This window comes from Thunnus maccoyii, chromosome 12 (assembly GCF_910596095.1).
Source record: "Thunnus maccoyii chromosome 12, fThuMac1.1, whole genome shotgun sequence".
NCBI lineage: Eukaryota > Metazoa > Chordata > Actinopteri > Scombriformes > Scombridae > Thunnus > Thunnus maccoyii.
In genome coordinates, this window is record NC_056544.1 from 18,023,688 (window position 1) to 18,045,764 (window position 22,077).

The 22,077-nt window shown below is 37.4% G+C and overlaps 1 protein-coding gene across 3 annotated transcripts in view; it reads left to right on the plus strand.

Annotated features, from left to right (window-relative positions):
* sntg1 (syntrophin, gamma 1) overlaps window positions 1–21,672 on the plus strand; it is a 31,962-nt gene extending 10,290 nt beyond the window's left edge. For 2 of the 3 annotated variants that reach the window (XM_042427587.1, XM_042427586.1), the window contains exons 3-19: window positions 290–339; window positions 1,636–1,770; window positions 3,298–3,354; window positions 3,561–3,618; window positions 3,699–3,742; window positions 4,143–4,184; window positions 4,500–4,602; window positions 5,131–5,213; window positions 5,507–5,637; window positions 6,925–7,054; window positions 12,880–12,918; window positions 14,829–14,945; window positions 15,566–15,637; window positions 16,204–16,356; window positions 16,542–16,634; window positions 19,568–19,678; window positions 19,814–21,672. In XM_042427587.1, the coding sequence (XP_042283521.1) occupies window positions 313–339; window positions 1,636–1,770; window positions 3,298–3,354; window positions 3,561–3,618; window positions 3,699–3,742; window positions 4,143–4,184; window positions 4,500–4,602; window positions 5,131–5,213; window positions 5,507–5,637; window positions 6,925–7,054; window positions 12,880–12,918; window positions 14,829–14,945; window positions 15,566–15,637; window positions 16,204–16,356; window positions 16,542–16,634; window positions 19,568–19,678; window positions 19,814–19,996 (1,578 nt within the window). In that variant the 5' untranslated portion in view covers window positions 290–312 and the 3' untranslated portion in view covers window positions 19,997–21,672. The remainder of the gene's footprint in view (window positions 1–289; window positions 340–1,635; window positions 1,771–3,297; window positions 3,355–3,560; window positions 3,619–3,698; window positions 3,743–4,142; window positions 4,185–4,499; window positions 4,603–5,130; window positions 5,214–5,506; window positions 5,638–6,924; window positions 7,055–12,879; window positions 12,919–14,828; window positions 14,946–15,565; window positions 15,638–16,203; window positions 16,357–16,541; window positions 16,635–19,567; window positions 19,679–19,813) is intronic. The other variant, XM_042427588.1, reaches the window with a different exon arrangement.
* The last annotated feature ends 405 nt before the right edge of the window (window positions 21,673–22,077 follow it).

Sequence of the window (22,077 nt, forward strand, 5' to 3'; positions counted from 1 at the left end):
CACCTTTGCTAATGAATTATTCATTGCTGCTTAATGGCCTCCAGTTTTCTCCCAAGATTGCTCAATGGGGATTTTTTTTTTTATTCTCGAGCAGTTCAGTTGAGTCACATTTCAATGAAAAATAATTTCTGTCCATTGTCTAGGTTCTATATGAGAAAGGCAGGCCTATAATGAAAACAGGCAGACTGCTAACAATGGTAGTTTAAATCGGCTGTACGGTTTTGCTGCAGCGAGTCGGTCATGAATTTGCCTCCACAGTCTAACTCAATCTTGTTTTTCTCCATTGCAGTATTCCTCACTGCATAGTAGCACATGGATTTCAAGACTTCAAATGAAGAGGTTGGTAGGATTCAATCAATGGCGGTGAATTGAGTGTGATTATAGAAAGTGCCTTGCCATTTTCAAGCGCCTGAAACGATTTAACATCACAATGTATCCGAGAGCATGTGGTAAGAGAGAGATGTCCTTGTTGCATATCTGGTACTGTCGCCAGTGTAAATAGTCATGTGCGTGCTATCTGATCGAAGATGATGATGTAGATAATTATGGAGGGAGGGGGATTAGGAGCAGGGAGTAATAGTGAAACATAAAACGGGATTAGAGATAAGGCCAATTATGTACAATGCAAACGCTATAACAGGTCAAACAATGCCAGACCACGTGAGACGCTGTCTGACCCAGCTATGTACAGTTATGGCACTGCTGCCCTCATTTTGCTCGGCTAATGACTCTTGCACACACACACACACACACACATTTCATCAAATAATGTGAATTAATGTGCCCCTAATTTCATTTCTCATGCTGCAGTTGCAAGCGGAGGCTCGTTTCTTCACTTTCCTCATTACGGGTGAAATATAATATGCTCCGTAAACTGACTTTTGATTTAAGTTTGACCTGCAGTTGAGATACTTTCTAAGAATAGCAACCATGCAGCGCTGTCTTGTTAACTGATGACTGGCGTATCCCGGGTGACAAGGATGCTGACAGCGGTGGCTTTTTCTCTATTAGCAGTCTCGTCAGGTGAAGGTGCTTCTTTTATTTAGACCTTTTTAAGTCAAGGACAGGAGAGGCATTGCAATTAGCCAGAGAGGGGAAGGATAGCAGAATGCAAATTTATGCGGATTAGCATGTTCTAAATGGATCATTGGAAACACACACAGTCCTCACACTTGCTTGCGTGATGCAGGGAAGTTCAAATGCAGAGGGTGAAGCGTGATTCCAGCCACTTAATTTCACCGGTTCTTAAGTTGTCATCATCATCATCCACCCTATACTTAGAATAAATGAGATGATATAATTTGATGGGTGCATACAAAACGCACCAAGGGCACGAAATCTTATCACAACTCATAAATAGCTGCTTGTCTTCTTGTGTTTTCAATCATAAATCAACAGTTTTTTAATGTTTTTTTTTTTGTCTTTTTGTGTGTTTATTATTCAGAGGGCAGGTTATTTGTTCTAACATCACCATTGACAAGGAAGGAAGTAAAAAGAAAATAACAGACATCTCTAAAAACTCCTAATTTCCCTGTTCATTCTTCAACGAGTATTCTAAATGACATTTCATTTCATGGCCAGTTAATTTAGTCACGGAGGGATAAAGAATGATGTTATCTTTCTGACTGTTCGCAGACAAAGACTGGGATTTATTTGATGCAAGAAGGTAATGAGGAGCCGTTTAATATTCGACTGCACTTGGCAAAAGATATTCTGACCATTCAAGAACAAGATGTCATCTGTGTGTCAGGAGAGCCTTTTTATTCAAGTGTAAGTAACCCAGTTTGTCTCATAATTACTGAATGGTGGCATGCACACAATCATGCAGTCAGTATCATATACAATAACTGAAGGTTACAGTACACAGATACATACAGATAAATACCTCATAATTTACATGTTGCTATTTAATAGTGTTTCACCTTCTGGATCGTGGTGAGTAGATTGTCATCCACAGGTCACACTTGTCATCATGTCTGACAGGTTTTTCTTCACATTAATAAATTAAGTGTTTCTCTTTTTTTTTCTAAACTCCACTGAGGCCCCAAGTCAATGACCTTTCCCAAGATGGCATAATTCATTTAATAACATATTACTGGATGAAAATCTTCAAAGACAGATGGGGGAAGCGTTTGTGTCGTCCGAAACATGACTGCTAATTAACAAAAAGGGCATGGGCATGCTAATACAACCTTAGCGTGTCATAAAGTCCCAACGATATACTGTACTGCTTGGCTAAGGCTCTGTAATATGACAGAAATCATGATAAAAAAAACTGATAAATATATTTTCAGATAAGGATACATATCATAATCCGGAAAATGTTTGCAAATTCACATCTAAAATCATCAAACTGATTTTCAAAGCAACTGAACTGAACTGTGTCCCACTTGTGTTACATGTGTCAAACAAAGTAATAGTTTGCATTTTGGAAAATGTGCTTGCAGAGAGTTGGATGAGATGGTCAATACCATCATATCTGTGCGCTAATAGAGCTGGAGCCTGGAGGCTATTAGCTTAGCTTAGCATAAAGGTTGGAAGCAAGGGGAAACAGCTAGCCTGGCTAAGTCAAATACTTCAAATATACACCTACCAACACCTCTTAAGCTCACTAATTAACACATTATATCTTTAAGTGCTGGGCGGACATTGTTGTTCATCAAGATACAGCATATAAAACAAAACTTTTTTCATGTTTGTATTGATTATATAACCTGTTTATGAGTTTTAGATGTTTTGATATGTGTATTTTTGAACTGTGGACAGAGCGAGGCTAACTATTCCCCCCTCTTTCCAGTCTTCGCTAAGCAAAGCTAATTGCATCTTGGCTGTAGCTACATATTTTAAAACTCTCAGACATGAGAGTGGTATTAATCTTCTTGTCCATCTCTCAGTAAGTAATAAATGTATTTCTGGAAATGTCTATTTCTATAATTAATTTAGTTGGTTTAATATTACATGTTGTTCAAAACCATTTATTTGCACAACCAACATTAGAACGATAACACCTTAAAACTAATAACGATAGAATAACTATTAAGGAAAATACAATGTGAGCTGTTGTACGGTGATAATTTTAAATGAAGCATACCTTACAGACACTAATCAGGGTGTGTAACTTCTTTTTTTAGGTTTTATTTTGCATCATTTGATCAGACTTGTTATTATTTTTATTTTATTGTGTTTATATCTGATTGCTGACAAGAGCTGCCCTTCCCTTGTGCGCTGGTTCGAGGGCTCTCATAAGCTCAGCATCACTCTGAACTCATTTCTTCCTTTTAACTAAATCTCTTCCAGGAGAGGACTGTAACGATCAGGAGGCAGACGATTGGAGGGTTTGGCCTGAGCATCAAGGTAATTTAGATCCCGACTGATTAGGCTGCTCCTTCTAACTTCTTTAAATTAAGTCTGAACAAGTGTTATTGATCATTTTCTTGTCAAAGTGTAACAACAGCGTCAGCTGAGGGATTCACTGAAACTTAAGTTGTTCTCGAGTGTCCTTGTCTTGTTTTGTGTTTGTGATACCTTTGTAATTCAATTTCATTTAATTTGTCTCTCAGGGTGGAGCAGAGCATAAAATCCCTGTTGTGATATCAAAAATATCAAAAGAACAAAAAGGTATATTGCCATATTTGGACAAGTTTTTACATTTTTACAATTCAAGTGTGCTTTCTACTAAAGTGATTTTCTGTTTCCAGCTGAACTCTCTGGGCTGCTTTTCATTGGAGATGGCATCCTTCAGGTAAAATGCCAAAATTCACTTTTGCCTGTTTGCTCATCTCATCCTACTCTGCAAAAATAACACATACTGTATCTTTAATAATTAATTTGCCACGTGCCCCCAAAACTGTGTTGTACAATTATGCAATTGTCTTACATTTGTTACACGAATTTTTGCAAGAAAGGAAAAAACAACAACATCCGTCTCGCCTCTCTCATCTGATGCAGAGGAAACGTTTACAAACCAGACAAAGATGTTCTGGATTCATGGCAACTGTGGATGTGACTTTCCTGTTTACAGTTTTCAGTGCAGAAGCCATAGCAGTTACTGTGCTTGCCTCATTAATCATTTTGAAGTTAGAGCTACAGTGATATGATGCCAGCAGTATTATTTAGGGCAACTCTGTTACTGTTGTTTCTAGATAAATGGAATAAACGTGAGAAGCTATCGCCACGAGGAAGTGGTAAGCTGTCAGCTCATATCTCATATTTTCTTACACTGCAACAGCTCTTTCAACAGCTTATCTTGTCTCACTTTATGATTTGTATCTTTCTGACATGTAAAGCTAGTTTTTTTCTGCTTTCTCCCTTTTTAAATGTGACTGCAAGAAATATGTGTATAAGGAGCACAACTTCAAGTCTGTAAATCCGTTATCTTAGCTTTCCATTCTTAGCAAGACATTGGCACACCATGTCTCATCACAGCAGGCAATCAACAGAAAACCTCAAACCTCCTGCAAGAAAAAAAAAAAAAAGACTCCCTTGTTTTTACCTTCCAGGTCCAGGTTTTGAGAAATGCTGGTGAAGAAGTGACTCTTACTGTCTCGTTCCTAAAGAAGACTCCAGCCTTTCTGAAACTGCCCCTGTGTGAGGATTGCACATGTAAGAAACCTCCACACAGTGTGTAGATTTAAATTAGGATTGGTTGTCTTGGTGACAATAAACTCGAGGCTGGAGAGCTACTTTGAGAAAAATAAAGACATAAATTCAGCTGCTATGTTTTTGTCTTGACAAGCACTAAATAAAGATGCTACTTTGCTAAAGAAAGAAAAGATAAGGAAAGGGGACACATCTCAAGCTGCACAAAAGATGCTAAAGACTAAACTGAAAGAAGTGACGTTGTTCATTGTGGTGCAATTGATTGCTCTTGCATGGGAAAGCTTCTGCCTGTCATCAGACATGAAAGCTTTTATGAAATCCTTTCATACACGTATATAGGCCAGGTTGACTGGCCATCCAACCAGTCAACTGAATACAAATTGGCACAGCGCAGGAGAACAAAGTAACACACATTTGTTGATGCTTGTGATTCACTGCAGTCGTAAATGTTGAAATAGATGGAGGTGTTTTATTGAATTTTGAGGATTTATTTGTTTGTGTTTTTTCTGTGTGTCCCTGTTGTACTTACAGGTATTCCCAGCGACCAGAGTAGCGGGACCTCCTCCCCACTGTGTGATAGCGGCCTGCACTTGAACTACCATCCTAACAACACGGTACTTTTTTCATTAGCCACTTCTTGACTGTCTGATTCTATAACTGTCCTTCTGTAACCATGCAGCAGCGTTTCCAGTGCCAGAAGTTGTTTCCATGCAACTGCCACTGCTCACTGAAAACCAGGGTGCTCTGTTTGTCTTTAGAGGAGGGTGAATCAGCTTCCTCTGCAGCTCTCAATCGCGCTGCCCGTGCACCTGCAACAGCAGCAGCAGCAGCAGCAGCAAGCTCTTGACATATCAACTGTTTGAAATGTGCGATTAGCTCCTCTAAATTGTGTTTAACACTTCTTCAGGACACGCTGTCCTGCTCATCCTGGCCCACGTCCCCGGGGCTTCGCTGGGAGAAGAGATGGGTGGATCTGCGCCTAATTCCACTGCTCCACTCGCGCCTGTCGCAGCACATGCCGGGCTCTGACGTCTGCAGGTGAGCTGCGGGACTTCATCTTGGAGGTTCAGTGGCATCTGCTTGCACTCGCTGAGCCAGTGAGACTCTACAGGATGCTGGTGCTGAGATCGTTTGCCTTTTTTATTGCTTGAGGATTTTCAAATATGAGCAGACTGCCACGCTCCATCTGTGAAAATATGCTTTTTCTGCTATTTAGTGTATCCCTTTAAACACCATTTAAAAAACAAATCAGTTCTGCAGTGAAATGTACTTGTGCTGCATCTATCTACTGAACAGACATATTGAACGGTGGATGCTTGATGTAAGAAGCCATTAAGCTGTCAATAAATACATTTCCATCTTTACTACACTGCGGTTGATAAAAAAATCAGTAATTTTGTGCGTTGAGTCTTAATGGACCAAACTTGTGGTTTGGCATGTTTTAGCCCATTAACTGAAAAATGACTAATGACACAAGATATTTTTAAATTAATCAGCCATTTTTCAGACATTAGTTCCAGTTTATTTTACAAGAATGAAGATCGTCTTGCACTTTAGCGTTTAAGCTGTTTGAGAGGACAAGAGTTAACAGTTAATCTAAGATTAAAAATACAGTCTTGACCTTTGAAACGGACAGAACATTCTCACCACAAGGTCCTTTTAGCAGGTTTTTTTGTTCAGTTGTATCATACAATTTCACAACAACTTGGCAAACTCTGTCTGTTGAGGAATATTGGGTGATATGATAGAAAGCTTCAGAACAGCTATTAAATGCTGGTGAGACTATTTTGTCAGCATGTTATTATTTTGGTCATGAAACAGTGAGTAGGCTCTGCTTTGAAAACTTGTTGGTACATTTAAGGATACTCAGACATCCAAGATTTGAGATTCAGCCGCTGAAAAACAACCTTATTCTATTCATGACATCCGTGTTAGCTTATAGTTTATCCTACAGGTTTCATTTTCTACTAACATAGCTCATAAAAGCAGTGGTTTTCAGCAGCCAGCAACATTCAAATCTTAGTTGAGTCCCGGAGGAAAGAAAGTTTTCTAAAAGTCTGTCTTGAGTTTTTCATGCTGGCATGAAATGAAATGGAAGATTAAATAACTTTGACCCCCGGAAAATAAGATAAAGTTGAATAAATTACGCATTGCAAGCAAAGTTTCCAGTCTTTGTAAGTTCTTACTCATCTCCTACTTAAATGAATGGAAACTAATGGCTTCCTGGAAGGTTGGGAATCCATCCAAATGTCTGTAGTATATAGTTAACTGGCTGGAAAATGCAAAATCAAGCCCTGATCTTTTGTTTTCTCCTCACTGTTGTAGGAAAAATGCTTTCCAGGTCATAGCTGTGGATGGTGTCTGCAGCGGAGTCATACAGTTCCCCACAGCTGAAGACTGCTTGGACTGGCTTCAGGCAATAGCGAGCAACATTTCCAGTCTCACCAAGCACAATGTAAGTATGAAACAATGATACTCTACTACCTCTCGCAATCCCCCAAGTAAACCAGTAAGATATTGAGTTAGGTCTTAATGCGACAGACTTTCAGTTTGTGAATTGTCTTATAGTCCCTTTGCAAATGTCACGACATTAAGTAGACACATATTAATGTCTTTACACCAAGAGTAAAGCACACACTTATTTCTAAGAGCCCGAGGTCATAATAACAGTGCTGGCACTATGCTGCACTCACTCCCTCCAGCTAAATCCGTGCACTTGTTGTATCTATAATTCATCATTGGTGCTCCCTGGTAGCCTGCTGGTTAAGACGCATGCCACAAAACAGCAACGTCTGCTGCTCAATTCCGGCAGCGGAGCTTTGTTGCATGTCACCCCCCATCACTCTCTCCTCTTCGATTCCTGTCAACTCTCTCCACTGTCGCTATAGTAAAGGCAAAAAAATCCCTAAGATATACATATATATATATATTTATATAAAATCCGTCATAATATATTATATAATAATGATACCAAGAGAGAGCAAGAAATAACGATGCTGTATTCTGTTTCTTATTGTGAACATATTTTTCCAGCTGTAAAAGTGTGTTTCTGTGTTTCCAGTTGGGTGATGATGCTCAGCAGGAGGGTCAGATACAAATACTGCTAACAAGCCTCGTCATGTGTGGTGGTTCATACAAAACTGACACATTTATCAGCGTTTACTGTACTGCATAGGTGTACTTCTTTCCATTTCCATGCTTTTCTCAAGAGATTTAAGAAAGTGAAATCTATCCGGTTAAGCTGCTGTCTGGAAAGATGTAACCAGACACTTTGCCACATGACATGAATACAGCATTGAGCGAGCAGCAGTGAAAGACAGGGATTTGTAATTATCATGTGTCCACTGGCGTCGCTGTATGTGTGTGTTTGTGTGTGTGTGTGTGTGAGTGTTAGAGTCTCCGGGGAATAATGGAGCCCTGGTTAATTGGAGTGGACGAAGTGAGGGGATGTACTAAACATAACACTGATGACTCACTGCCAGAATGGCCTCAACAATTGAAAGTGTAATTCTCGCTCTGGCCTTGGCATTTACGAAGGTGTGTGAGCGAGCTGCCACCCAGATGAATGAATGTAGGATTTACAGACTCCTGCTGAAAGAATGCTACTGTGTATGATGTAAAATTTTTATATTTAATCTGTCAAAATCAAAAATTGTCTGTTTTTTTTTTTTAAGGGTAGATCAGTTATTGTCACCTGGATTTTATGTTGTCCTGCATCAATCTCATTTGATGCTCTGGGTTTTATGTGCACCGCAGTTTACAATAAACAGGTTTCCTGTCGTGTAGAAGACAAATCACAATATGCTTCCATATAATAAAAAAGTGAATAGAAAAATGGATAAAAAATTCAAGAGCTGCTTTCCCTTTAGACAAAAACAGCAGGTATAATAACTCTTTTATACCTTCTGCCATCTCTCAACTAAACTCTGTGTGGAAAACGTAACAGGAGCACATACAGTATACAGTAAATAGATGATAGTGTGTGTATGAGAACTTAATTAATCACAATGGGAAATAGCAGCATGACATTAGCACACAGCAAGAGCTGGATAAGAAAAGTGTAAAAAACATTCAAATCACATACACTTAAATCTTAATTAGAAACTAAATTAAGACTAAAACGAAGACCTTACTTTAACTCTAAATATATACAACTATAGTGTTGGGTAATATTCTGTCCATATGGTATATACTATGTATATTATCTTATAATGATATGGCAAGGTGCTTCATTTGAGTGGCTTAGATCAATATTGGAAATAACTACACAGTGGTTATATATTTTTCTCATAATTTAACATTTTAAATAGTGTTAACTTGCATTCTGTCATTTACATGCATTTTTACTTTGTATTGAGATGGTGTGTTTATGTGCTTTGTGTTTTTATCTCATTGCTGCACAACCAATTACCCTCTAGGGACAGATAAAGTGATTTATTGATTCATTGATTATGCTGTCCAACAAAGATCTTTAAAAAGTGTAAAACTAGAGAGTATATCTGGGGGGTTTGTACTATAAATTTTCCTTCTGTTTTTAATAGTCAATATATATATTAGTAGACGGACCTTAGAAAATGGAACATAAAAATTAATGTACCCTAAACATACACTTACAAACATAATAATATCAAGGGTTTAATAAAGAGTAGGGCCGTCATTTGCTTGCGGAACAGCTTCAGTCCCTCTTGAATAGCTGTCACGCACCTGAACTGTTTGTAGTCAAATACTGAACCATTTATCATGAAAAAATGTCTCTAGTTCTTTGAGCGATGATGGAGGAGGGAATCCACTCTGCGCTCCAGAAACTCCCGTAAAGGTTGGGTGATGTTCAGGTCTGGTGACTGGGGAGGTCATCATCCCGGTGTTCATGAAGCCACTCTCGAATTTGTTTAGTGATGCATTTGAAGGCGTCGTTGAATGAAGGATGGGAAAATTCTGCTGGAAAGTGTTTGCACCATTGAGCCTAATGACTCCCACTGGATGGCTTCACAACAGAGCAACTTATATGATAGGCTTAAGGCTTCCTTTGGCTTCCAAATGTGATTGTGAATCAATCCAGATGTGGAAATTACATTAAAATATGACTCATTACTTTTTTCTTCAAGCATACTGCTCTATACACCAGGTGTCTTTGTGCCTTGGGTATAAGAGGTTTCTGAATTGCAGCTTTTTTTTTCCCCCAGCAAAGCTCAGCCTGAGCATTTTCTGCTAAGACTCACAGAGGTGTTGATTCAATTCTGTGGCAATTTCGGAGGCTTTACTTCAGTGGCATTTAGCAGCTCTTCTGTTAAGTGGTTGTCTGTGCCCTTCTGTGAGCTTTGAATTGTGATCACTGCTTTTATTTATTAGCGCAGTTTGTTCATTTGGTATATGCCATAATTATTTTGGAGATAATTTCCCTCAGCAGGTTAAATAATTCAGCAGTTCTTGTAACTGATGCACTTGTAATTTCAACGTGTAAACTCATTTGGCCTCTTTGAAGCTTAATTTGTTGCTCTGTTAGTTGCAGTGTGAGTGAAATTTATCCCCTCGGATACTAAATAGCACAACTCAGCGCAGGTAAATCAATCAATCAAATTTATTTGTCACATATAATCATATAAGATACAATTACAGTGAAGTGATGAGATGGAACATCTGGTTAAATACTTAAACTAAAAGCAAACAAGTATTAGCATGTGTCAAAAGTAAGGACTCATTATAAAAAGATAGTGCCTGCCAGAATTTGCAAAACTTATCGTGCTTATTTATTGGTTTTTTTATTGCACCTGAGTTTTCATCTATAGTCTCTGGACAGATGTTACCCTAAAAAAGAAAGAATACAGCTTTAAAAAGTTGCAGCATGCACAACAATGACCAAAGGAGAATATTAATGTTGGTAAAAAAAATTTCTATAGATCATCGTTATGTTAGGCACCAATTAAAACATGCAACACAGAATCACATAATACTCAACATGCAAAGCAATATATAAATAAATGGTGAATATTAATGTTAGTAGAAATATGCACTGAATAATATAACATTGGATAAGATATTGGAGATAAGACATTTTCAATTTCCAGGTTGACTTTTTTTGTCGTTTCAATTGGTACAAATACAGAAAACACCAACTAAATGAGATTTGGTCTCCCTAAGGACAAGGGATCACCTGGCTGAGTGATTTTCTTGCTTTCAGATCAGTTGAAGGACTCTCGGCCTCTCGAGATAAAAATCTCCAACTTCCTTCTAAAACTAGTTTGATAAAGCTTGTAAAAAATACCTTGTGGCATAAAACTAAAAGGAGGCTGTTTTTGACATTATTTACATGTATTTTTTAACCGTCAACAGCAATGTTTAGTGTCTAAAATAGAAGATGATGAGATCCGACAGAACTTTTGTCATCCTGAAGGAAATTCATACGGTTGTGCTCATAAGTTTACATACCCTGGCAGAATCTGCAAGATGTGTACCATTTATAGTGTCTATAGTTGTGGCTGTAAAACTCAATTTTGGTCTCATCACTCCAAATAACTTTGTCCCAGAAGTTTTGAGGCTTGTCCAGGTGCTGTTTGGCATATTGTAAGCAGGCTGTTTTGTGGCATTGGCACAGTAACAGCTTTTTTCTGGCAACTTGACCGCACATCCCATGTTTGGGATACCACATGCAACTTTCAGCTGAAGTTGCATGTGAAGTTGAAGGTGAAGCTTTCAGCATGATCAGTCATATTTTCCAAAAAATGGCCAATATTTCACAAATTCTACCAGGGTATGTAAACTTATGAGCACAACTGTATATCTGGCCCATACATGCTCAGAATACAGTATTATATATATATACTGTACATAATATACATATAAATACTAGTAAAAAAAACCCTAAACATAATTTAGGAAAATACAAAGAAAAATAAATGACAACAAGAAGCAAACAAAATGAACAACACAGAGAAAAAGAAAAAAATGGATGTCAAGAAATAATTAGACATCATGAATTAAATGTTATGACAACTTCCTGATAACATGTACTTAATACTACATCATATTACAAATCACAGTGCAACACATAAACTGAACTGCAGGATGCTTCTTATGATACCATGTCATGAATTATAAAAGATGAGATGTGCAGATGGGTGTGTGGGTGTTTCTATGTTACAAATGTCACATACTGCAGGCAAAGAATTATGCAGTATGAATGGAAAAACATGTATGAACTGTATTAAAGGGTGCATCACAATGTGTAGTAGGAAATACGTTTAAACAGAAGAGGAACAGGAGATATTGGCAGTGGATTGAGCTTGACAAGATGCATCAACTATAGCTGTTATGTGAATGTAGTAAAAGTGCAACATTTCTCTCTAAATTCCTGTGAATTAGAAATATAAAGACTCCCAAAGTGGAAATACCCAAATCAAGTGTCAGCACATAGAAACGTGTTGGCATTTGAGGAAGTGTTGTTTGTTCCTGCTGCAGGTATTTCCTCTAGGGAATCCACAAACTCAGGTGAAAGTTCCCCAGTATGTATTTTTAGACATGTGAAAACATGCATTGTATAGTTTAAAGAAGAAGTGGACCCCACAGCCTTTCCTAATTTGTATTAAGAGATGGGTGAAGACCTGCAGTGACTGTTACCGCTCACAACAACTCACAGCAGAACTCTAAACAAACCCACTGTCACTGCTGTCACTGTTTTTCTTCTCAGCTCTTCCTCTGAAAAAAAAAAAAAAAAAAGCCCATCTTGTTTCCTCTCTTGGGCCAAACTTGGGTAGCATCTCAAAACAAGCAGCTGTGACTTGCTCTCGCCTCTATAGCAGGACAGGAGTCGGTTTGGATTACTTAATTTGGTGTTCTGCTGCTAAGAAAGAGTTATATTGATAGTATAGTGTGGATTAGGAGCAACTGATACGTGTGATCTGAGCAGAATGTTTCAATTTAAAGCCTGACTGCTCTCTCAGTAGTTTCCCCGCTTTTATTACCACACAGAGAAGGGATTTTTTTAAATGGGTTTTTTTTTTTTTTTTTTTTTTTTTTTAGGGAAGAGCCTTGGGTCCTTGTGGAAATGACTCTATCTGTCTCATTTTGTAATTTGCATACATTGAATAAATGAAGTATTTCTAACTGTATTCTTTTAGCGCTGTGGTTAACATGTTAGCATGGATACTGGGATTCATAGTTTATTTATTCTTGGAAGGATCGTCAGGCCTACTGGGTGCCAGAAATATTTAAAATGCTGCCAGAAACTGATTGTTAGTGGGGCATGTTTTAATGATTTACTGATGTTCTTTTGAATTTTAACAGGTGAAGAAGATCAACCGAAATTTTCCAGTAAATCAGCAGGTAAGTTGTTTCTGCGGGCAGCGGCGGAGCTCCCGCTGTTTGTTTAGATTGTCTTAGATGCTTTGGCTAATTTGTATATTTTATCCCTATCTTTAAAAAAATCTAAGCAGGTCAGTCAGTCAGAAAGGACACAGCCTCCTCTTGCCAGCTATTGCAACACAAGGAGAGTGTTTGCATCATTAAAGTCCATCCTCTGAGAAATGATCAGAAAACAACTTTAGTGTCCCCAGTCAGTTCATCTGAATATTTATTCGGCTGCTGGTTTCTGCCTCACGAAAATACGAGAATTCACTTCACAATTAATTTAAGAAATTAAACAGTATGAGATGCGACTGCTTGTCCTGAATCTTTCACTTGCTTGTTTTGCCATCCATCAAGAACACTCCAAACAGAAAAGCAAACACTTTACTTGGGTTGCAATCACTGTGACTTTAATGAGTAGTGATGATGGGATGCACTCGATGCCTAAAATCACTCCTCGGTATATTTGCAGCAGTTGCTTTGCTTTCTTTCTCTTCATCTCCCTGTTGGTCTAAACTCCTTTTTTTTTGTTTACCGTAACATTTATACTGCTGTAGTTCCCCTTACAAACCTCTGCAGGCGATGTTACAAATCAACGAGCAGGACTGCTATATGGTCTTATTCTGCTTTTGTTTAAGACGTTTACATTGTATTCAATCTGCTGGACAAACCTTAAAGCCTTTCATAATCTGAATTTTTCTGTAACTTTAAATATTCACAACTAGATAAGCAACAAAGTTAAAGTAAGGGGAAAAAACATCCTTTTAACACTTTAAGTCCCCCTGTTTGGAATTTATAAGCCGGATATAAACAGTTAATAAATGGTTTATAACACACTATAATGTAGTTATAAGTAGATTTAAGTGTTTATTAACTTTGTCAACAATTGAGGCTAACTGGAGGCTGGTGTACAAATAGATAATAAATGACAATATAGTAAAACACAGCTGTTATAGCATTAAATATGTCTACATAGAAAAGATTATAATTTTTGACAAATACTGTACATTAATAAACACTTAAAATGTCCTTATATCTTATAATTACAGTGTAGTGTGTTATAAATCATTTATGAATGGTTTGTATACTGCTTATAAATGATAAACAAGGGGACTTAAACTGTTACCGGTGTTATTTATTAAGAGGTTAATACTCTTAAACTCTGGTTTGAACAGATTTGATTGACAGTAATAACGTAAGCAAACAATCCCACAACTGCTATCAGATTTTGATGTTAAATCCTGCTAAATCCTGATTGGTGCACAGTACATGACTTCAGAAATCTCACGTGAAATAGCCACAAAATCTGGTTCCAGTCTGGTACCAATCAATACCAGAATCACTGATATCAATACTGATACCTTTTGTTATCTTTAAAAGTGGCTGTTATGTAAGGGTTAGCTATTTTCTATGGTCCTCTGAAGACATTTTAATTACCACTAAATGAACCAGATATCTACTTTTTCTTTTTTGCTATTCTCAATTCATTACTTAACTGTATATATTAAAACACAAGACAGTTTTAAATGGTAACTAACAACAACAACAATTTATTTTTAAACTACAACACAACGGTAGTAAAAAAAAAAGCAAATAGTGCAGCATTGAGAAGAGAGTTAATTTGCCCAAAACGTGATCAGATGTGGGACGGATGCATTTTTTTGGTATCGGTCCAATTGATGCTTGTATCAACTCTCAAAAGAAGAATTATTCAGGGGTACTTTTGGCATCGATCCGCCCACCCTTTACCAAAACTGATGTAACTTTGGCAGAAAATGTTGCTTATGCAGGACACCATCGCTCATTGTAAGAGGCTGTTTGACATTTACAGTTTCTCACCTGATTTTACAGAAAAAAACTCTGTGTTGTTTTCCCTTCTGATTCTGCAGATTATCTACATGGGCTGGGTCGACGAGAAGGAGCAGGACTCCGTTCAGGACCGAATGTATTCACCAAAGTTCCTCGCTTTGAGGGGTTCCTCCCTCTTCAAGTTTTCAGCTCCTCCTGTAAGTTTTTTTCCACTTCATCCTCATTTGTTTTACACCAGCTTCTCCTTTAAACCATCAATCTTTCTGTGTTTGCGCTGATGCTGTTCGACATCAACAGGGGATTTTTCATTCGATGTTAATGTATTGTTGAGGGAGAAAACGCTTTCCTGCTCGGAAAAGAAAAGGAAGCCGCTCACTCATAATCATTTGTGCTGCATTGATGATGATCATTAAATCTGTTTACATTCTGCCAGCCACTTAAGTGATTATGACAAGAGGGATAAGCTGTCGATGTTACTGGAGATAGGAAAAGATTGATAGATAACTCAAATTGCCTGTTCAACTAGAATGTGCTGATAGATGGAATATGCTAATGTGAGTGGAGAGAGGAATATAGGAACAGACGTTGTGACAAGCTTCTTTATTATTGAAGACTAGTACCTATGAGGGATATTTCCCCTCAAGTGGGAACATGACAGCTTTGAATCCAACAATCATTCATCAATTATTGCAATGAAATGTAAAAAAATATTTAAAAATGAGCCACTTTTAGGGACAGTTCTGCTTACTTTCTCTTCTTCTTGAAATTATTTACCAAATGTATTAATTCCAACATAAAATAAATGTGACGTTTTCAGGTGACAACATGGGATTGGACCAGAGCAGAGAAAAGCTTTACTGTGTACGAGATAATGTGCAAGATTTTAAAGGTAAGGCAGCCTTTCATTCAGCAGTAAGAGAAGCGACCTTTACACCGGATATACAGAGAGAATATTAAGTAGAAGACACAATCTTGAGGAATGCACTTATATAACTCATTTAATTATTTGCATGTGTTCTTCTCCAGTCCCTCAGATGTTCAAGCTTCTGATTGTATTATTCTCTGCAGGTTCAAGCTCACTTTGAATTTGATTGTGAGACTTTATCTGCAATTCATTACCTAGAAATGTGGTGTGGCAAATTGATTTCATATAGATTCACGTATCAAATCAGATATAAATTAACCTTGTGCTGACACTGGTGCCATTAGGGTTACATAAAGCTATAAAAAGCTGCATGAGAGTTGTCTGATTCCGCTTGTATATATATATGCATTATCCTCATATAAGTGTTGAGTATATTGAGTACAAGGATTCAAGTGCTCTTAAGACCACTCTCTCTCATCAGAGTAAAATAGCAGCTCAGTGCCACAGGAAACTGCATTGCTTTTGTTATCTCCGCGTCACTATGCCCGTCTGTACCTGATCAGCATGGCAGCCGTACTGTGTTATCTCAGGATAATGACCTCCTGGACAAGAGGAAGCACTGCTTCAGCGTCCAGACGGAGAGTGGAGAGGACATGTTCTTCAGCGTGGAGCTGGAGTGCGAGCTGCTGATCTGGGAAAAGGCTTTTCAGATGGCCACTTTCCTGGAGGTGGAGAGGATACAGGTCCGCACCTGAACAGTAGGCAACGTGGAGGGAATTGTGATGATTGTAATCTAGCGCGAGGTTCCAGTTCAGTTGTTTTAGTACAAAGATTGATAATGCTGCTATGACATTTTCAGCAGAGCAGAAGAGGCTTTTGTGTCCTTGTGTAACTCTTGTGGGTGACATCTTTTTCTCCTTTTCTATAGTGTAAAACATATGCCTGTATCATGGAGAGCCACCTCATGGGACTTACGATTGACTTCAGCATGGGGTTTGTGTGCTTTGATGCTGCTTCAAAGGTGAGTGTAAAAAAGGAAACGGATCCTTACAGTGGATGATTTCAAACAACTTTATTGCACACTATGTGATGAAACTAATCAGCTTCCCTTTTTCTTTTTTTGGTGCTGCTAACTTATTCTGCACCGTGTGCATTTCGGGAGTATGAGCACATTTGTTTTGACGGCTGGTACCTCCCCCCCCCAGCTCAAACCTCTCACTTCTGCCTGCAGTTCATTTTGGCCTTTCCCCAACTCAGAGAGCCATGCAGACTACTCCACTGGTGCACATTATGTTGATGAGCAGGACACAAGCGCTGCCATATTGTTCTCTAAGATTTTGGCCCTAATTCCTGCAATGTGAAGCAACAATGTCCCCCAAGGATGCTAAAAATGTTGCCAGCGTATTGTTTACAGAGAGAAACGCACAAAACACAATCCATATGTAAACTGCAATCACAGACAATACAAGCGGTGGGATTACTCCGTAATTAAAAGTTGCCACTGGCAAATTTCAAAAAACCCATGTTAGAATTAGTTTCAATCAAAAGGAGAACAAATATAACTCTGTAAGACAAGTTGAGCTGCAGTTTGCTGGCTCAGGATCTAGTGAGATGATACGCCATGGCTCTAGTTTTGTACATAGAACAAAAGTGATAGAACCAAGACGTCTATTGCACCAAAATTTACAATGTTTTAAAAACAACTTTTTCCTTCCTGATACTGATTCTTAAACTCTAGATATCTGCCAATACTGATAGCTAGGCTCTAAGTCTCCCTAAGTCGCAAATTTTAATATTTTTAATGCTTCCTCCTTGCACGGAAGTCATTGGCATCAATCTAATGTTTGTTTGTTTTTTTATATTTGTATTATCATATATTTGTATTATTCAGTCACCAAATTGTAAAAAAATGACTAAATAAATATTTTTAAAAAGAAAAAAACAAAATAAACTGAAAAGGAAATAAAGGCGGAAAAAGGAGAAAAGGCAATAAAAAAATCCAACCCCGTCATCCTAACCCACTAAAGTTCCCCGTGTATTTTCACTCATTCACATTCTATCACGTTTGTGTGATACTGTGAAATATTATAGATGGAAAATATAGTTTTGTCTTCTAATTTTAAGCTACAAGGTACTTAATGAAAGGCTGCCACATTCTATCAAACTGAGAGAGTTTGTTCTTTTCTGAATGTAAGGTGTTAATTAAGTCGTCCAACCACATCTCAGTTTAATGTATTTTAACAGGAATTTACAATAACTGTAACACATAACTTTTAACTATAAGTGGATACATTGTTTTTAGATTTGTGCATATTTTGTTTATATTTGCTGTAGACAGTTTAAATTGTGTTGTTATAACGCATTAACCCCAGTTCAGTTCTGCAACCTTGTGCAGGATAACTGGATATAAGATAATGGGTGGATGCATAGAGCACTTAGTATTTGTTAATTAAGTAAATTAAAACATACACCATGTAAAGCACAATATTTTTACATATCGAAAGATGGTTTTACATTAAGCAGGAGAGCTAATCAGTAGATTGTGCAGGTAGGAAGCTCTGACACCTGAGACTTGAGAGTCAGCTGCTGAATTAATGAACTAAAGTGAGAAACAAACAGCACACAAATGTGAAAAGTTCATGTGAATTTAAAAGTTATCTGCATTATAAATATATCCGCATTATAAATCTGCATTATAAATGATAGCAGTCTTGCTATTAGGGGTCGCTGATACCGCAAAATGGTTCTGATCGGATGCCAAATTATACACAGGCCAGAATCATCAATATTGATACCAATAGCAATCATTTTCATTATTAAAAGCAGCTAATGTAACATCATGCAGGAGTCATGACCATGTTTCATGATCTGAGGTGAATGAATCATTAATAAGATACTTCTAAACACATTTTCATTACCACTGACTGACCTGCCAAACATTAGACTTTTTTTTCTTAAAAAACAACATGTTTATTGTGGGAATTCTGAGCTAACAAGTAGACAACGCTACATGTAACAGCAGCAAAGAAAACAAACAGTGAATGCACTGAGAAAAGTGTTCATGAGCCCCAGAATGTGATCTGATGTCAGACGGATCCAATTTAACCTGGTCCTGATGCAACTGACACTTGTATCGACTTCCAAAACACTGTAACATTGATGCTTTAGATGTACACCCGCCCACCACTACTGGATATAACTTTCTGATCTATTGTACTGTATATGATGACACATAAATGCACCAGATTGGCAGAATATACGAATCATCTCATGCTGTGAGCCACATTTGCAGTAGGATAACTTTGACAGAAATAAAACTGAACGTTGCATGAGATTGTTTCTTTATGAGGAACCACAATGGACACAGTTTTTTTCCATGAAGGACATGATACAGATCTAACATTAAGTGCTTGTGATTGACATGAAGGAGATGGTGATATCATCACCTCTGCCCTGATTTTTAAGAAGATGAGAAAGAAGTTTAAAAAAAAGATGTGTATGTATATGATTTATTCAACAGTATTTCTCATCACATTTTTAATCAGATTTGTATTACAGTAATTATTACAGTGGCAGTATCTACTTACAGTGCCAGATACATATTCATATGAATTACATGGCCAGCTGTCTGGAAACTGATTATCTTTGCAGTTCACTGCGCAGCTTCTTTTGTTTATTCAGTTCAACACTAATTGAATCACTGAAGCTCTGCTATTTCAGGTAAAATTGCTCCGGCTTCATAAATTTCCCAATGGCAAAAATAACAAATTTATATCTCGCAACTGACGTGCCCTATTTCTCACTGGATCCACGTTGATTTTAATATGAATTATTCATGAAGTTGTGACACAAGTAGGAATTCACAAATCATATTTCATCATATAAAAATATATAGTTATATTTCTGTTGTTTAAACTTTAAAGTGAGAGTGATGTCTTGATTCCTACGTTTCAGGCAGTGCTGTGGAGATACAAGTTCTCCCAACTAAAAGGATCATCTGATGACGGGAAAAGCAAGATCAAGTTTTTATTCCAAAATCAAGACTCCAAATCTATTGAAGCAAAGGTAATTAACTTTGAAAGATGTTTAATACTGCATGTCAAAAGAGATGTTATTCAACAAGAATTTCAAAGCAACAAGGTTAAAGAAAATGAATTACCCTCGTATGACTTGCGTATTGATTTTTTTTTTCTCCTTTAGGAGCTGGAGTTCTCAAACCTCTTTGCTGTGCTTCATTGTATTCACGCTTTTTTTGCTGCCAAAGTTGCTTGCCTGGACCCGATGTTTGTGGAGAGCCAAGGCAATGCAACTACCACGGGGATTCCTTCACTTTCCAGCATCTCGTGTAATTCACAGACACCTAAACTGAAATATGCCACTTGACAGGTGCTGCTCTCTCCAGAGCCCTTCTAACTTAGTCATGACTGTGGCCTAAAATGGAGGACAGGAGAACTGAAAAAAAAAAATGTTGACACGTGACATTATGGAGGACAGCTGTGCATAGTGATGGAACTCCTCAGGAGCGAAACACTCGACATCTCTGAAGAAAGCATCTGGACCTAAACACGAAGCTCTACTTTGAATAACTTCACAGAAAGACTCAATGGACACACAAAGTGTGCAATTCAAAAAATATTTTTAAATGAATTTGTCCTTCTCTTGATCCTCAGACATCCTTATTATTGACACATCACAAAGAAAAAAATGCAGTTGTTTTCCCAAGGTAGTCTTCTTTTATTTCTCCTTTTATTGAGGTGATTTGGAGTTTAATCAAAACACATCTTAGCTTTTTTTTTTTCTCCACATCAGCCGGCATCACTTGAACTTCTGCGAGGATATTTAATGACACTGGATATGTACAAGATTGTAAGACGCTCTCTATTTTACTCTTACCTGCACACATACATCAATAAGAAGTAGAATTTCCACTAAAGTGTAATAAGAGTCCAACTAAAAGCTAAATAGCAGCATCAATCTGATCTTGCAGTCCAAAATTTAACTAAATTCGATTAGACAAAAGTTTGCTGGCAGCGTTGGTGGATGAAATGAATGTTTTAGATCAGTGTGTACAAATACACCGAGTCAACTCATTTCTTTTTTCTCTGTATATGACGTAAACCCACCTGTGAGCTCAGAATATACCCATTTCCTGGATTACTGGATAGGAAAGGCTCACGATGCTGTATGAAAGCATAGAGTTTATTATATGGACTGAAGAGTGACACTTTGATAATCAGGTTCACCATCCACTCGAACATAATCTGACAATACCACTCTATAAACATGATTAGAAAAGTAGACGCCTTCTATGATGTTTTATAGCATTTTTTTTTTTCCACCAAAACTTGATTATGTAAATAAACACTGACATTCAAATGAACTCTGAAGAATTATGAATTATGGCGATTACTTGAGGGATTACTTGTAGGGATTAGGGCATTTGTTAATTTGATGTGCGCCAGAGACAAGTAGGTAGATAGCTCATAACCTCGTGCTCTCTTCATTGTTTATTACTCTATGGACCAATTTAGAAGAATAAAATCAGCTATGGTGTATTTTTTGGAATATTTGATCTTTTTTGACTTGTAAATATAATTAAAAGGTTTTCATTGACAATGAGAAAAACACACCGCAAAGGAAAACAGAAATATACTGTATGTAGCATCATGGCCTCTAAAGGTTTGAGATGCCCCTTTAAACGTCACACTGCGCTAAACAGTTTATAAATCGCTGCAGAGTGACAACTAAACGATCATATTCAAAAAGAGTTCAAGTTCAGGTCAATTAGCACAATTAATCATGCTCTTACCTTCCATTTACAAAGTAGAGTCCAAACAGAAGAGGCCCGTTGGTAAGTAAACTCTAGAGGGAAGCAAATTAAATGGGGTCAATAAAGTGCTCGGTACTGTGTGGGCTTGTTAAGCTGACACGAGTGTCTGAGGGAGACTAATGGTGGTGCAGTCTATGCAAAGAAAGTCTGAGTGAGGCTTTTGTGCTTTAAGTCGGTCGCATACCCTTATAACACAGGATCTAGAGAGTGAGGTTTATTTTATTTTTTGCAGATGTTTTATTAACAAATATGCTGTGTAATAAATTAATAAATGAGACCTTTTATAACATGGCTCACTTGTGGTCTATTTTTTTTTTTACTTACAGTTTACTCGTCATGAGGAGTCCTCCAATCACATTTTGAGGTGTGCTATGAGTTCAAAATGTTTTTTGACTGTACTCAAAAAAGTGCTATTATTTCTCCACTTATAATATTTTTGACAGTCTGACTAATACATAGTATATTAATGAAATGTAAGTAACTTTCAGTGCATTTGACTACTATTTTGAGACACTCTTAAGTCATTTTCCTGTATTTACTCAAAATATAATTTTAGTTTACTCAAATTACTATTCCAGATATAATATTAGGTAATATAATTCAAATATACACATAGTGCATGGTGGGAATGCGT